This window comes from Squalius cephalus (genome assembly GCF_949319135.1).
Source record: "Squalius cephalus genome assembly, chromosome: 4".
Classification (NCBI taxonomy): Eukaryota; Metazoa; Chordata; class Actinopteri; order Cypriniformes; family Leuciscidae; genus Squalius; species Squalius cephalus.
This window is the reverse complement of record NC_137125.1, coordinates 38,804,601-38,820,280: the sequence shown is the minus strand read 5'-3', so window position 1 is coordinate 38,820,280 and position 15,680 is coordinate 38,804,601. Positions and strand designations below refer to the sequence as shown.

The 15,680-nt window shown below is 36.2% G+C and overlaps 1 protein-coding gene across 11 annotated transcripts in view; it reads right to left on the bottom strand.

Moving 5' to 3' along the window:
- The window catches only part of ppfia2 (PTPRF interacting protein alpha 2), a 199,689-nt gene that overhangs the window by 139,567 nt on the left and 44,442 nt on the right, over positions 1-15,680 (bottom strand). For 9 of the 11 annotated variants that reach the window (XM_079870217.1, XM_079870220.1, XM_079870218.1 and 6 more), the window contains one exon: positions 8,346-8,603. In XM_079870217.1, the coding sequence (XP_079726343.1) occupies positions 8,346-8,594 (249 nt within the window). In that variant the 5' untranslated portion in view covers positions 8,595-8,603. The remainder of the gene's footprint in view (positions 1-8,345; positions 8,604-15,680) is intronic. The other 2 variants (XM_079870219.1, XM_079870221.1) reach the window with 1 other exon arrangement.

The following is a 15,680-nucleotide window of genomic DNA, read 5'->3' as shown; positions in this document are numbered from 1 at the left end:
TCATTTTTGTTGTTGTTTATTTTGTTGTTTAGAGGAAAGCGCGCAGAGCACATATTTACATATTCCTCTAAACGTCACTCTCAGCAGCGTGGACGGCGTTGGGATGTTCGTTAACTGTATATCCCTGCGAATGTATTTCCAATTTTTTTTAAACTTCTAAGCGAAGATCGAAAAAGAACTTTGCTGTGAGTAAATTGGGCCATTGACTTTATCATCACGTTCAGTCTCTTGTACGTTATGTGTGCATGAGGGTTTGAACACATTCACATGGAGTGACTGAGCTCTCAGATTTCATAAAAAATATCTTCATTTGTGTTCCAAAGATGAACGATGGTCTTACGGGTGTGGAACTTCATGAGCGTGACATGATTAATTAAAATGTTTGGGTGAACTATCCTTTTAACATTGTACAAACATTTGTTTCATGTGTCATTGAACGGAAAAGAGGCTTTCGGGAGCATGTGTAAGCGTCACATTCTTTTCATTTTCTCTGCAAAAATTAAAAATCTGTCAACAGGCTTTCATAGACAACCTAGGAAGTCAGGAAGATCTCATTTTTAAGTTTCGTTACAAGCTGTTCACACATTGATACACTAGCGGCGCCAGGATTTTGATTGTAGGTGGGCCTCCAGAAAACTGGATGGGCCAGTTAAAATAAACCCAAAAAAATAAAAACGGGTTCCCCTTCATCTCCGTTTCAGCGCTTTTCTGCGGCACTGAGGACAGCGACTGAGTAGCCTACCTGAATTTAATGTGTAATTAGCATAGGTTCAAAAAATAAACTTAAACAGGATTTTTTTTGTTGCTTTTTTTAATACAATTACAATTTCTTTTAATGTATTGTTTAATAAAATTATAGGGCTATTATTTTTAGTTTATTAACAGCAACAACAGCTGTAAAGATGAAGTTGACGATCACCATCTCCGTAGAGAACGCGCCTATAGAGAGAAATGCACATCATCATGGATTACATAATCAGAAAGTAGCCTATTTCTTTTAGTTTTAAATGGTTAAAAAGACATTTCATGCTTTCTTAAGATATATTTCATGTCTGTGAGGCATACGCTGAGTTTCGTTAAGTTAGGATGAGATGCACTCCAGTTCACGAGCAATGCAAGTGACCGCGCGGGCGCCTCCATGATTATATCGTCTGATATATTTGCTTCTTATTTATTAAATCCAGGCAATTGGTTGATAAAAAAAATTATTAAAATTAAGATACAATTTATACAAAATGAAATTCACTTCAAAGAAAGGCTTTCTACAAAACAAAACTTAATTAAGTGGTCAAAATCATGTCTGACCCACTCATGGCTCCCGATATATTGCGCATCCTATCTTACTCGTGCGGTTCACTTTTCATAATCAACATAGATGAAAAAATAACATTATAATATTTTAACAAATATGAAACTAAAAGAGCTTATTTAATGGCTACAACACGTATAGTAGGCCTACAGACTCTCTATTTGTACAAATTGCTGCACATTCATTTTATTCTGAATTTTGCACACATTTGTTGTTGAAAGGCATTTGTTTGTGCATAGCATAGTAAAACATATCTGCAACATTTATCAAGTTCACTGATAATTATGCGTGCATTTATTAATTATTATCTTAATGAATAATCTAACAAGGACGAAGCATGTAAACTGCGTTGTTTGTTTAGTATGGAATGGATCGCAAATAGATCCGAATGAAGAAACGTACAAAACCATAGTAGAAAATGGGTGGGCCCGGACCTAAAATGGGTGGACCCGGGCCCTATGGTAGCGCTGCGGCTGCATTGATAATAAAAAAGCAATTAACATATGAAAATTCTTACACATAACCCCTTTAAGAACTGCTCCATTAAAGATTTTTTGGGAAATCCAAAATATTTCATCAATGGAATTACTGTAAGAACCTTTATTTGTGTGTAGAACCAAGTCCTTGCTCTACATTTTCTTTTTTGCCAATTCATTCATTCAGAACAATTTCATTCAACCAATTTCAACAAATTTTCATCAAACACATCACATCAAACACACACACATCACCTGACATTTCGGCACAAGGAAAATATCAAAACACGGCATCAACATTATGCATTCAGGCCAATACGGTCACTTGCAAAGAGTGAAATCCTTCAAGGAAAACCGGCTCCCACTGAGAGTTACAGAGGGATGGTGCAGCATTATGAGAGTAGCTGGAGGGTAATCTAGTGAAGTTGAACAAATGAACGAACAATTGAACAAATTGTTATTGTTTTGTTTGTTTTACTGGATACTGAAGGGTACCAATGGGTGTTCTGAGTGCGGACTCATGGTCCTGTCTTTCTCTCCTTCTCTTAAACTTGCTGACCCAGACTCAAAGGTGGCATTGATGTGTGCACACCACTTTGGCCTGATGAGTAAGCAGAACTCAACCGCACAAAGGACATGAGTCTGCCAGACAAACTGAAAGAGCAACACAGGACATGAAAACAGCTGTTCAACCCAGGCAGCAAAAACACCCTACAGGGATCGTAATTTAGTTATTTCAAGACTTCCTCTGACCCTTAGAATTAAATGGGCTGTGCCTAAAAGACTACAAAGTAATGGTTCATCTGGTGTTTAGGAATAGCATCCATCTTATTACTTGACTTAACTAGTATTATAATCATCATCAATAATCATCATCATCATCTTTATTTATTATTATTATTATTATTATATTAAATATGGGCAGTTGTATGTTAATTACAGACAAATAATCAATATCTTTTACTCATTTTCACATTTCTAAATCTATTATTGTTTTTTGTTGTTTGCATAAATTGTTGTTCTTATCAATATTTACTAATATAAATTATTATTAACAATATTAGATCATAAAATAATAATAATAATAATAATAATAATGAGGGAAAAATAAGAAATACAAAAAAGGGGGGTTCTGATTTTTGACAGCATTAAAGAAAGTTATAGTCCGTTTACAATACATAGAACAATGAACTCCCATTTAAAAAAAAAAAGTGTTAAGTAAATAAAGGAAAATGATATGAGCCCTGATTACACTTTGATTCCCAGTTCTTATGTTTAAATACACTTCAGCTTTTACACACTAAAGCACAGCTAGTATATCAGCCAGTTACTTAGAGGGGCCAATCAGTGGTAATGATTGTTTTTTTTTTGTTTGTTTTTTGCATAAAACGAACTATAAATGACTTGAACTTAGTGGTGTTGTTGTTAAAATTCCAAGGATTAAGGAGACGGTAAAAAGCTACATTAAAACCTGTGTCCTGCCTCTCAGCATAACAGTTAAAGGGTTGTTATCAGAGCTGTTGCTGTAAAGAAGGATGTAAGACATTACTGTGCATGATATAATCATGGTCTGAACCCCAGGGCATCTTGGGGGAATGCGGTTGCCATTAAGATCTGAATGTTTTAAATGTTAAGGAGTATGTGTGAGAGAAAGAAAGGTACCAGCTTTATATCAGATAGCCAATAGTGGCTAAAACCAGGCCACATCCTCTCCGCATCACTCCACCTTCCGTCTACTTCCTCCCCCTTTCCTGTCTCTCCTCCTCTTCTTCTACAGCAGAGTTCACCCTGCAGCGATAATTCAGCCTATTTCATCTCTCTGCTCATCAGAGCCCAGATTTAATGCACAGTCTAAACCATGAGCCCAAACCTCAGACATCTTCAAACGCTAAAGGAGGTCAAAGTGTTGTTTTAGAAACGTTCCACATGTCTGAACGCCGAGGATCAGATTCAGACAACCTGTTTACATTACCATCTACAAAACAATGCCGGGTGGAGGAAGCAAAGTCTGTTTTTTTTTTAGTTCAGATGTAAATGACACATTTGCTACATATTTCCAAACTATTGTTTAAAGAGTTTTGGGATTTAAGGCAGTTGAAACATACATTAGCAAAGTCGCAAAATCATAAGTTTGAAAAAATGAATTGAAAAAATGAAAAAAGACAACAAATATAATTTGTGCAGCTTTTTATACCACATTGTTGCTTGGCTATTATAATATCTTTATTATTTATCTAATGCCCAATTGGTTGAGTAGTTTAAAATTAGTCTGTTCATTTCTTTCCAATGTTACACATTCAGGCTAAATTGCAAACTCTCTGTGAACATGATAGGCGGGTAAAACGTGAGGGAACTGCCTCCTCTGTGTGACTTTTCAACCCTATAACATTGTCCCCCCTTACATTCATTCCACGCTTTAGCTCCATGAATACAAAATGAGCTTAAAGGAGGCATAAAACAAATTAACCAAAAAATCTGCTTTGTGCAAAGCTATAAATAACCCGATATTTAGCTCATTAAATAAGCAAAAGCCTACATCCATCATGCAATTAGTGTAGACTGTGTAAAGTGGCCATTACAAACACCACCAAACAATCACTGTGAATAAAATCTATTTCAATGCCGTTTAAAAAACATTAGCAGACACTGTTCACGGTTTCTCAATTACAACAGCTCATAATAACATAAGCTTTCCTGCTGGTACACATCTTCAGATTTATTCCGCCAATGAGCCTCATAAAGCATTAGCGTGGAGTTGATGTGGCAAGAGCTAATAAAGCGCTGCTACACTAATTACTGGAGTCATTTGCACGTGTAAGATCTGGATCGAGAGAAGTAACATCTCATTTTTTCACATGATCAGTAAACAGTGCGTCTGAGTGCCATCTTGACACACAGGCAATCAATACATTGTTATCAACCCGGTCTACGCCGCCACTCTTTTTGTACAATGATCACATAGCGCTGGATAGCAAAAAAGCAAAAAATGAGTCACATGCTTATATCTGTAATTCAAGTTATTATTATTTTATGAAGTATGCATGTCTCTTTTGTGTTCTTGTACTGTATCATCATTTACTCACCCTGACATTGTTCCAAAACCACATGACTATTTCTTCTGTGGAACACAGAAGATGTTTTGAAGAATGTCCATGCTGCCATTTTCCATATATTGAAAGTATAGTAAATGAACGCAACACACCGATTTCTTGTGTTAATTCAATTAAAAAATTAAATTGTCTTAATTTGTATCTATTCCTCACATAAAACTAAGGTTTCAGAACAGCTCATGATCACTGAATGACTTCATTGTTGGAAAAGAGCAGAGAGAACATCTCCTTTCTTGTTAAACAGAAGAAAAATAAATTCATAAAGGTTTGGAACAGAAATAACAACAAACTTTTCATTGTAGGGCGACCCTTAAACATTTATCAAAATTGCCTAAATTCCATGGAAACTTTATATAAAGAGACAGAAGTTTTTGTACACTGCCATTCAAAAGTTTGTGATTTTTGTATTTATTTTTTCAAGAAATTATTAATCTTATTTTGCAAGGATACATTAAATTGATCAGAAAAAAATAACAGTAAAGACATTTAATGTTATAAAATATTTATTTTTCAAATAAATGCTGTAAATCTAAGAATTTTGGAAACAAATGTATTACAGTTTCTACAAAAACACCAGTTTTCAACATTGATAATAATAAGAAATGTTTCTTGAGCAGCAAATCAGCATATTAGAATGATTTCTGAAGGATCATGTGACACTGAAGACTGAAGAAATGATGACTTAACAGGAATAAATTACATTTTAAAATATATCAAAATAGAAAGTCATTTTAAATTGTAATACTATTTGACAGTATTACTAGTTTTTACTGTATTTTTAATCAAATAAATGCAGCCTTTGAGAGCATAAGAGACTTCTTGCAAAACTTTTCTGACCCCAAACTTGTAAAAGGGCAGTGTACATGCCACTCAAATCCACAACACCCTTTTTCCATACTCTACAACATCGACCCAATCACCCTCAGTACAGTAAGCAAAGCTAAAACCCTCCACTGAGGGAAAGTGAGAACCACCACACAACAAAACCTATTTTTCTCCTCCACCAGGACCACGGAGACTTCTGGAAGGAGAGTGGTAAGGACTTGTGACTAGAATTACTGACACACTTTTCCTTTGAGCGTCGAGCTAATCTGGGTTTAGGCGTGATTACGTAAGCCATCGCTTTTTCCCATGTCTCTGGGCAATAGTAGCGCAGCTGAAAACCGCGCTTGGTGATTTTTAGTCCTCTTTGTTCGGAAGGACAGACTTGGACACAGATTTTAGTATCACCAGTTTCAGCTGCTGCAATCACACATGGCCAGCTGTGAGCATGCCCATGTTTTTACAGTCTCTCAGCTGTGGGGGAAAAAATGACTGAAACGTTCAGCACTGGAAAAATCTAACTGTATCTTATGAGTGTGAAATCAACATCTATAATTTCTTTCCACGACACCGCTGGTACTCAGAAATCCTTATCGGAATATAATGTCTAGCTTAAAGGTGCACTGTGTCATTTTTAGCGGCATATAGTGGTGAGTTTGCGAATTGCATCCAACAGAAGTTACGGTGGCCGACAGGAAAAGATCGTCGTCTGAGACAGCAGAGAGTAGCCAGATAAGCATTGAGGTTTCTTTACAAAGATAAATGAAGAAATTAGGTTTACTTAATTATTCAGTAAAACGATGTTATTGCGAATATTATTGTTACTTGTTCATCATTGTGTCAGTGTTTTATTCGTTGACTTTAGCTAGCTTCTTTGCACGAAGAACAACATAGAGACGAAACGCGTTTGTCCGTTCAGGGTTACTGTAGAAAAATGTCCGCGCATTTCAATGCAAGGGGACCCGTGGTGTATGTAGATAGAAATGGCTCATCATTCTAGGGAAAAAGGTAAGTAAGGTCTTTATACACCACTGAAAACATAGTTATATGATATTGCATTTCTGCCAACAGATTATCCTAAATATTACACAATGCACCTTTAAGACATTTAACTCTTTCCCGGCCATTGACGGAAATTTCCGTCATTTGTGAGACAACGCTTCTGAATCTGATCCAGACGTAGTCTTTGACAAAAACGTGATTTTTTTTCCAGCTTTTTGCTCAAAACGTTGCTTTTTTAATGAAACTTACCCACATTCAAGTGTTGATAAAAAAAGGAATGCATGAAGCTAGAATAAAACAGTTTTTGTTTGTTTGTTTAAAAGCAGAGTTCTGTTCTTTCTTTTGATATATTGCATATTCAGATATTCATACAAAAACATATTCTGGGGGCCATGAAAAATTTGTGAAAATTATCAAAAATGTTGACGTGGCTGGCAACTTTAAAAAAAAAAAAACGCTGGTGGGGATAGAGTTAAGAGTGTTGTTTTTGTTTATTCGTGCATATAAACAAAATTATATATATATATCATGTATCATGATACTAAGCGGGGCAGACGGCCCTCCCCAGCTCTACAGCGCCCCACAAATTTCCATTGTAAATCTGTGGTGAAAAATGGAACTGCAGTGATTAGGGGTGGAACAGATCGCAGTTGAACAGCAGCACTGGCTGCCAGATATGTGTGGGTGTGCCACAGCCTGAGAGACAGCAGGTGAATGTGTGTGTAATGTGTGTGTCTGACCTCAGTGTGTTTCCCTACTGTCCACCACAGTGACCCTCAGTAATGTGTAAGAGAGAGAGACGTGCATTTCAGACAGCGCTCGAACACCGAATTGATTCCTCTTTCGCGTTTCCTTGCCCTTGAGCGGACACATTTATAAATAAATATATATAAAAAAAAATTCTTTGCTGATCTGAAAAATGATCCGATTTGTGGCTCAAAAACCGAAAATGATCCGAACCGTGAATTTTGTGATCCGTTCCACCACTAGCAGTGAGCTCTCATAGAGAGCCATTGGTGCAGATTTCAGGCTGCCCGACATATTTTCACTTTACCTCACGTAAACCTCGCTCCAGAACAAGACGATATCAGTCCGCTTTAGCTATGTGTATATTAGTCTGCGTCAGGTCAGGAACAAGTTGGCATGTGTGGAGTAGCATATCAAATTAATGAAAGTATAAATCCTTTAGTTTAAATGTACTCATGCGAGTAGCCATTATATACAGTAGTTCTGTTGTGTTTGTTTTATGTTTGTTCTGAGAATAGATGTTTGTTTTCCTCACTGGAATTCCTACACAACTTGCCACATTCTAAAACAACATTCAGAGGCAATAAATACTACATTATGGCAATTCTAAGATGGCATTCTATGTGTTTGCCGTGTGAACTAAAGTCTATCAGTCATCAATAGAGCGCCACCCTCAGGCTGAATAACACAAGGTATGTCTGAGTCTGATGTGTTCAGCGATTAGAATATAAAGCTTTATCATAAACTAGCGCTAAGACCCAGAATCTGCCCTACCTAAATTTACGGCCAGGATTCGCTACTGTGTGGACCAGACTCTCTGCCGACAGTCGAAAGTGGTTACGTGAGATCAACAGCATAGCGTAGGTGTAGTTGTCATACCTGTGGCAGTGCGGAGCTGAGCTGTCTCTGCAGTGAGTCCCGGTCATAGATGACGTCCTGCAGGTGCTCCTGGGCGAGGGCCAGGCTTTCTTGAGTCTCTCTCAGGGTGTCCAACAGACGGTCTCTCTCGTCCAGCATGTTCACCATCAACTGCTCGAAGTGGGAGTCAGGGTCAGAGGCGCTGCTCTGGGAGCCACGCTGGCTCAGCGCAGTGTCCTCGCTGATCGTGGGCATCACCTCGCACATCATCTTTACCTGCTGAAAGAGGACGGATGCTTAAAATATGCATGGAGATATCCGTAAAGCTGCTTTGAATCAATGTGAATTGTGAAAAGTGCTATATAAATGAATTGGACAACTTTAATATGACTTTGTTCTGCAAATTGTCCATTTTGAGACCAGATTTAATAATAATGAAGGTAAATCATATTTAATATTATCAATAAAATATCAAAAATATCATCACAATGTTTTAATATTAATAAAAACAATAAATAATAATATTTATTGCGCATTTTAGAGTATGAATTTATTGTACTGTGGTACTGCAACAGTATTTTTTGATCTTGTCCAGCACGTCAGGGTTAGGCTTTAGGAAAAACTAATAGAAATCTAACAATAATAATAATAAAAAATATGAACAAAAACAAATGAAAATACAGTCATCAAATACACTCTTTATTTACTCATACTCATTAAGTAAATAACAATAATAAATAACTGAGGTTTATGTTAATTCAATATACTATACTATATATATATATATATATATATATATATTATATATATATATATACACACACACACACACACACACATACATACATACATACATACAGTACACACACACACACACACACACACACACACACACACACACACACACACACACACACACACACAACTGTTCAAAGGGTTGGGGTCAATCAAAATGCATTTATAACATTAGAAAATATTTCAATTTCATTTCAATATCTATTCATTTAAAAATTCCTAGTTGGTGGTTTCCACAAAAATATCAAGTAGCACAACTGTTTTCAGCACTGATAATAATAAGAAATGTTTCTTGAGCACCAAATCAGCATATTATACTAATTTCTGAAGACTGGAATAATGATGCTGAAAATTCAGCTTTGCCAAGTCAAGAATAAATTACATTTGATATATTTCACAGTATTAATATTTCACAATATTACCGTTTTACTGTATTTAAAAAAAACAAAAATCTACTAAATGCAGCCTTGGTGAGGATAAGAGACATCCTTCAAAAACATAAAAAAAATCTTACCAAACACCAAAATTGTGGTAATGTCGTATATATACATCTATACATACATACATACATGTGTACGTGTGTGTGTGTGTGTGCGTGTGTGTGTGTGTGTGTGTGTGTGTATATATATATATATATATTTACACACATATACACGCACTTTACGAGTAAAATATCAAACATCCATAAATAAAAAAAATTTTTTTTTCTGTTGAACCCTTTGTGTCTATCTGTAAAAGTGTATAACTGCTTGGAGCATCTGCGAGTAGACAGCATGTAGACTGTATGTACATAGTGGTGATGTGTGTCTGCTCCTGTTAGACTCAAAGCTGTCAGGATTGTGACGGCTGGTAGCTGTAGGGGAGACAAGCATTAAAAACATGCGGGGCCACAGAGCTCCACGCCTGGACTATGATGATACAACACAGGCAGAGCGGGTGGAGGAATCTCCTGGCAAGGACGAGATGTGTTTGTGTGTGTTTACAACAGAGTGAGTGGAGAAAGAACAGATGAACAGAGAAAGAAAAAGTCTTGGCAAGTGTATCGGTGCGTTTTCGATTCACCCGAGACACAAACATATGCCAGCTCACTTCATTGACCTGGGCATCTCAGGCACTGTTAATATACAAAATGAATCCGTCAAAATATTGCTGTAGAGTATATGTGGAAGTTTAAGCGGAGATGTGCAGCACCATGCAAAAGGAAGTAATTTTCTTAAGGAAGTAACATAAGAACATAATAAATAAAGCAAACTAAATATTACTTAAAATATATATATATATATATATATATATATATATATATATATATATATATATATATAAAATAAAAAAATAAACAATAATAATAATAATAATAATAATAAAAAAAAAAAAAAAAAAAAAAAATATATATATATATATATATATATATATATATGAAGAGTTCAGATGCAAAAGCCTCTAAGTGCCATCTGAAATTTTCTCATAGAATGATCATTTTTATCAAGCTCGTATATTTAAGTTCAGTAATTTCACTTAAATGACAATGAATAGGTAATCTTCATTGCCATTTAAGTGAAATTATTGAATTTAAATATACAAGCTTGATAAAAATTATCATTCTATGAGAAAATTTCAGATGGCACTTAGAGGCTTTTGCATCTGAACTCTTCATATATTATTTAAGCATTATTTATTCACTATTACAGTATATATTCATATTTTAAATTAGCTTTTGGTTTAATATTTCAGTACATCAACTTCAACTTATTTTATTTCAGTTATTTCTAATTTCCATTTATGTTTTTATCTTATATTTATATTTTATTTTATTTTATTTCAACAAAAAAAACCTAGTTATTTTATTTAAATAGTTATTTATTTCAACAAAAACAATAATATGAAACGTAACGTAACGTAACATAACAACATAATATAATATTTTACATAAAATAAGTTGCACCTGAGTAATAGTCACACCGGGGCAAAATTGTGTTGTTGAGGGGGAAAAATTGTGTCGTTGCACAAGTCACATTTTATTATTATATTCAAAAATAATGTAATTCATGCTCGAATGGACAGTTGGGAGGTTGCATGAAGCAGTAAGCATGTTTTTATTTTTTATTTTTTTTATGTATAAGTACTCTATTTTGCTTGCTTGACGTTAATAGCATTATATGGGCCCTATCTTGCACCCAGCGCAATTGACTTTGTACACCGACGCATGTATCATTCCTATTTTGCACCCGTCGCACAGCAGACTTTTCCCTCCACAGACGCACGTCTGTAAATTAGGGAATGAACTTGCGCTCCCGGGGGCGGTTCAGCAAAAAGAGGAGGCGTGTTCCAGCGCAAAAGTTCCCTGGTGCTATTTTGCAGTTCCAGAAAACAATTCCGCCACTGACCAGGAAAAACCTAGTCTAAAGTCAGTGGCGCATTATTCAGATGCTATTTTAAGGGCACATGCTTGGCCATAATTAGCATGTGCACAACGCGCACACACTTTGCTTCTCTACTCTACACAGATGCAGCAGTTGACATTTTTGCAAACCATACATAATTACAAGGAAAAATATTCCACACGAGGGAAATCATTGTGGTGTCCATGAAGATGTGAAAAAAATAGTCATAAATCTAGCTTACACATTTACACAAAATATTATATGCCTGTTTAGCCGAAGCTAATTTGGGTGGGTTTCTCCCATCCCCATACAATGTCACTTCTCTGTTATTTACGGCCCTGATGAGAACGTTGCTCTCCTCGGCTGTGAACCGCTCCTGGCATACGCCTGACAAATCTGCCGTTATAATAGCAATCCTCCATGGAACAAGCGCGCCTGCTTTTAAAGGGAATGTGAGATGACGCTCTGATTGGTTTATTTCACATTACGCCCAAACCACACCTATGAGTAATGTAGCTACTTCAGACCAACCCATTTTAGATTTGCGTCGGGCGCAAGAGTAATTTCACAAAGAGATCCGCCCACAAAGTTACTTGCGTTTCGTGTTTCATACTTGCGTTTCATATCGTTAAAATAGGGCCCTATCGCAGAACGTTTCAGATAATACTAAAAAAGTGACTTCTGGAAAATACAGTAATATAATAGGCCTTTATCACAGTCATTGTGTCGTCAAATCCTGCTCCGATTACTAGCGTAATAGAATTTCCTCCTGCATTATTGTCAATAAACGGACGCCAAATTTTGACAACAAAACTGAAATTAGTTGAACTTGACAAAAAATGTAAATATTTCAAACAGTATATTTAGCCTTACATGTTAAAGGTCCCGTTATATGCCCCTTTTCACAAGATGTAAAATAAGTCTCTGATGTCCCCAGAGTGTGTATGTGAAGTTTGAGCTCAAAATACCCAACAGATCATTTTTTACAGCATGTTTAAATTGTCATTTTTTGGGGCTCAGAAAAACGAGCTGTTTCAGTGTGTGCCCTTTAAATGCAAATGAGGTGCTGCTGGACGACGCAGGGGGCGGAGCTTCATGAGCTCGCGCTCAGTCTCTCAGGAAAAATTCATCTCACGGAATGATGATAATATCAGAAACTCTCAGTAACGGCGTTCATTTCGAGTCGGACAATAATGCCTACAGAGTCAGAGTGCTGTATAGAGATGAAACAGGTATGGTTTAGTAGTTTAATTACGGTTATTATAACGTATTTGTCATCTGCTTGTAGGCTATGTATCCATTATTTATTAATAGCCTACAAGTCTGCTGTCTGAATGATGATCAAACATGTACTGATGAGTTTAATAAAGTTTATTGTACATCACACAAAAGATGAAGCGTCAGTTTTACTTCAGAAAATCACCATAAGAGCTGAGTAAACAGTAAGTTATAAGAAGTGCGCAAGTAGCCAGTAGAGTTGAGGGAGCATTCCTGTGGGCGGAAGTTAGTCAAGAAACGGTTCTAGTGACATCATTAAAGAAGGAAGTAGAGGGATGTAGTCCAATCGAGCCGTTTTTTGTAGTCAACTTCTGTTAAATAAAATATCTCGCTTGGCATTGAACTTTGAGCTTTATAATTTTACAGATATTATTTATGCTCTAACAGCAACATTACACACTAACTAAAGTTTGAAACATGGGATCACGCAGAACGGGACCTTTAAATCTTCTAATTTATTGTGCAGCATTATGTGAGCGAGGCAAATCGTCAGCAACGGTGTCGTCGCAGTCATGAAGATCTGTACGCTGCTCAAGTTACTGCGGGAGGAATAATCAGAATTTTATTTTTAATGTAATTGTTTTTATTATTGCAGCATATTTATTATGATTTACCTAAAATCTTGCCTACAATATAATGCTATCCAACCCAGAGGATATGACCCGCTTAATGGAATACACCGATTTTTTGGGACTTCAGCTTATTCACCGTATCCCCCAGAGTTAGATAAGTCCATACATACCCTTTTCATCTCCGTGCGTGCCATAACTCTGTCTGACGCACCCACCGCTAGCCTAGCTTAGCACAAAGACAGGAGGTAAATGGCTCCAGCTAGCATACTGCTCCCAATAAGTGACAAAATAACGCCAACATTTTCCTATTTACATGTTGTGCTAAGCTAGGCTAGCGGTGGGTGAAGGGTATGTATGGACTTATCTAACTCTGGGGATACGGTGAATAAGCCAAAGTCCCAAAAAGTCGGCGTGTTCCTTTAAGATGATCAAACCAGTAATTTTTTAAATATTAGACTTCGGGTTGGAAATATTCCTATATTTGAACAACTTCAGTTTGATCTAATAATTAAAGATTGTGAAAGTGAATTAAGTGCATGGAAACAAAGTGAACATAGTTTAATTGGTACAGTCTTTACTCTTTTAAGTCTCTTTACTACTTTACTATTTTATGGGATGTATAACCTAATTCTCTAATTCGAATGCTTCTTAATGTGATATGTTGTTTGTATTCCGTTCTTGCATTTCTACAATTAAAAAGGTGGTCAGACTCTTTATTGCGGAAACACATACAGAGGGCTCACACATTGTGCTCTACTTTAAATCATGAAATATGCATTGGAATAACATGACATAATTTGTCTTTGTTTTATCATACCTGATTAATGATTGTAAACTGTGGATAGTGTGTTTAGATGAATAAATCAGTATAAACATCAGTATAAATCACAATCCCGTGCTATGGCTGCAGCGGAAGTTATTTTAAGCTATTTAAAGCTTCCGCTTTTCAAACGTGGAAGTGTGATAAAGGCCTATAATTTGCTTCACCAAATAGAACTGCAAAATTAATTACAGTTTAGTTTTCAACAGTCATTAATTTACAATCCAAACACAATTTTCCATCTCTACACATATAATCATACAAAAAGTTACTATAAGTAGTCCATTTCATTGCATTATTATCAGAAGACTAGGGCCTACGTTCTAACTTCTCATGTTTGCAGATAGTAGACCTACATATCCATCCTAAGCTGACTCTCACTGGCAATGGGCCCTGCAGACACTATGCGAACAGGCTGTTAGCCAGAGTCCCACCATCTCCCAGCTAGCCACTAACTGCTAACTTTAGACCCACAAACGCTCTGGGCTGCGGCCAGCTCTCCTGTCTTTAACCAAGCATGCAATGGAGAGCCCTGAAGCTGCCTGGAAAAGTGGGAGTTTTTCCCCCTGCTGCTGTAGATAAAGAGACAATTCAAAAGACAAATTATTGTGCAAAGGTCTGTCACGAGTTAGACCACGTCGAAAGTTTCTCATAAACCACCGCTGGGTTTTAAAATGCTTGGCAAATGTCACTTAGATAACAGATGACTGTAGCAAGCTTAAGAACTGACATAAAAAATAAAATGTACCGTATGCATTGACACAATAAGAACAACTCAAGATTGAAACAAATAGCATTGTTCCAACAAGCAACTTATTTAATTATAATTAAATGATTCAGTTTCACAATCACCCTTTTGAACAAAGAACACAAGCTGTGTATAAAAAAAAAATCAAAAAAATAATAAAAAAGCTAAATAAATATTGTTATAATAAATATGATATTAAATATTAGAAAATGTATATACCGATAATAGAATAGAATAGAATAGAATAATATATTTTAATGTTATGTATATACTATTACAGTATTTAATAATATTTTGAATTCAGTTTTCATTTTAGTTTTAGTAAATTTAGTACTTCAACTTACTTAAACTTGGCGTTTCTAATTGTGATTTGAAGCATGTTAGAATTTCCAAGGGTCAGCATTCTCCCCTAAAAGTGATCGGGCAGAGCAAACCGTAAGTCGTAGAGACTTTAAACTTTAAGGGGGTTGTAGTACGTCCACAACGTCACCAAGGCTCACCCCAATCGGCCTGATGGTGGCGCTACAGCGATCAAAATAACATAATAACTCATCATAGCTCCTAAACCGTTCGTCGCAGGCTCAAGTGTCTTATATCGTTGGAATCCTTGGCACACATGGCAACCTATTTTTGCAAACTAGTCCTAGGTTCTTCGTATGATCGGAACCAAACCATTGCAGAAAGATTCTCTGGAGTCTGATTGTCACTAATTATTGGGGGTAAAAAATTTGATTCACGTCCGCAGCGCCAAAACATGGACAC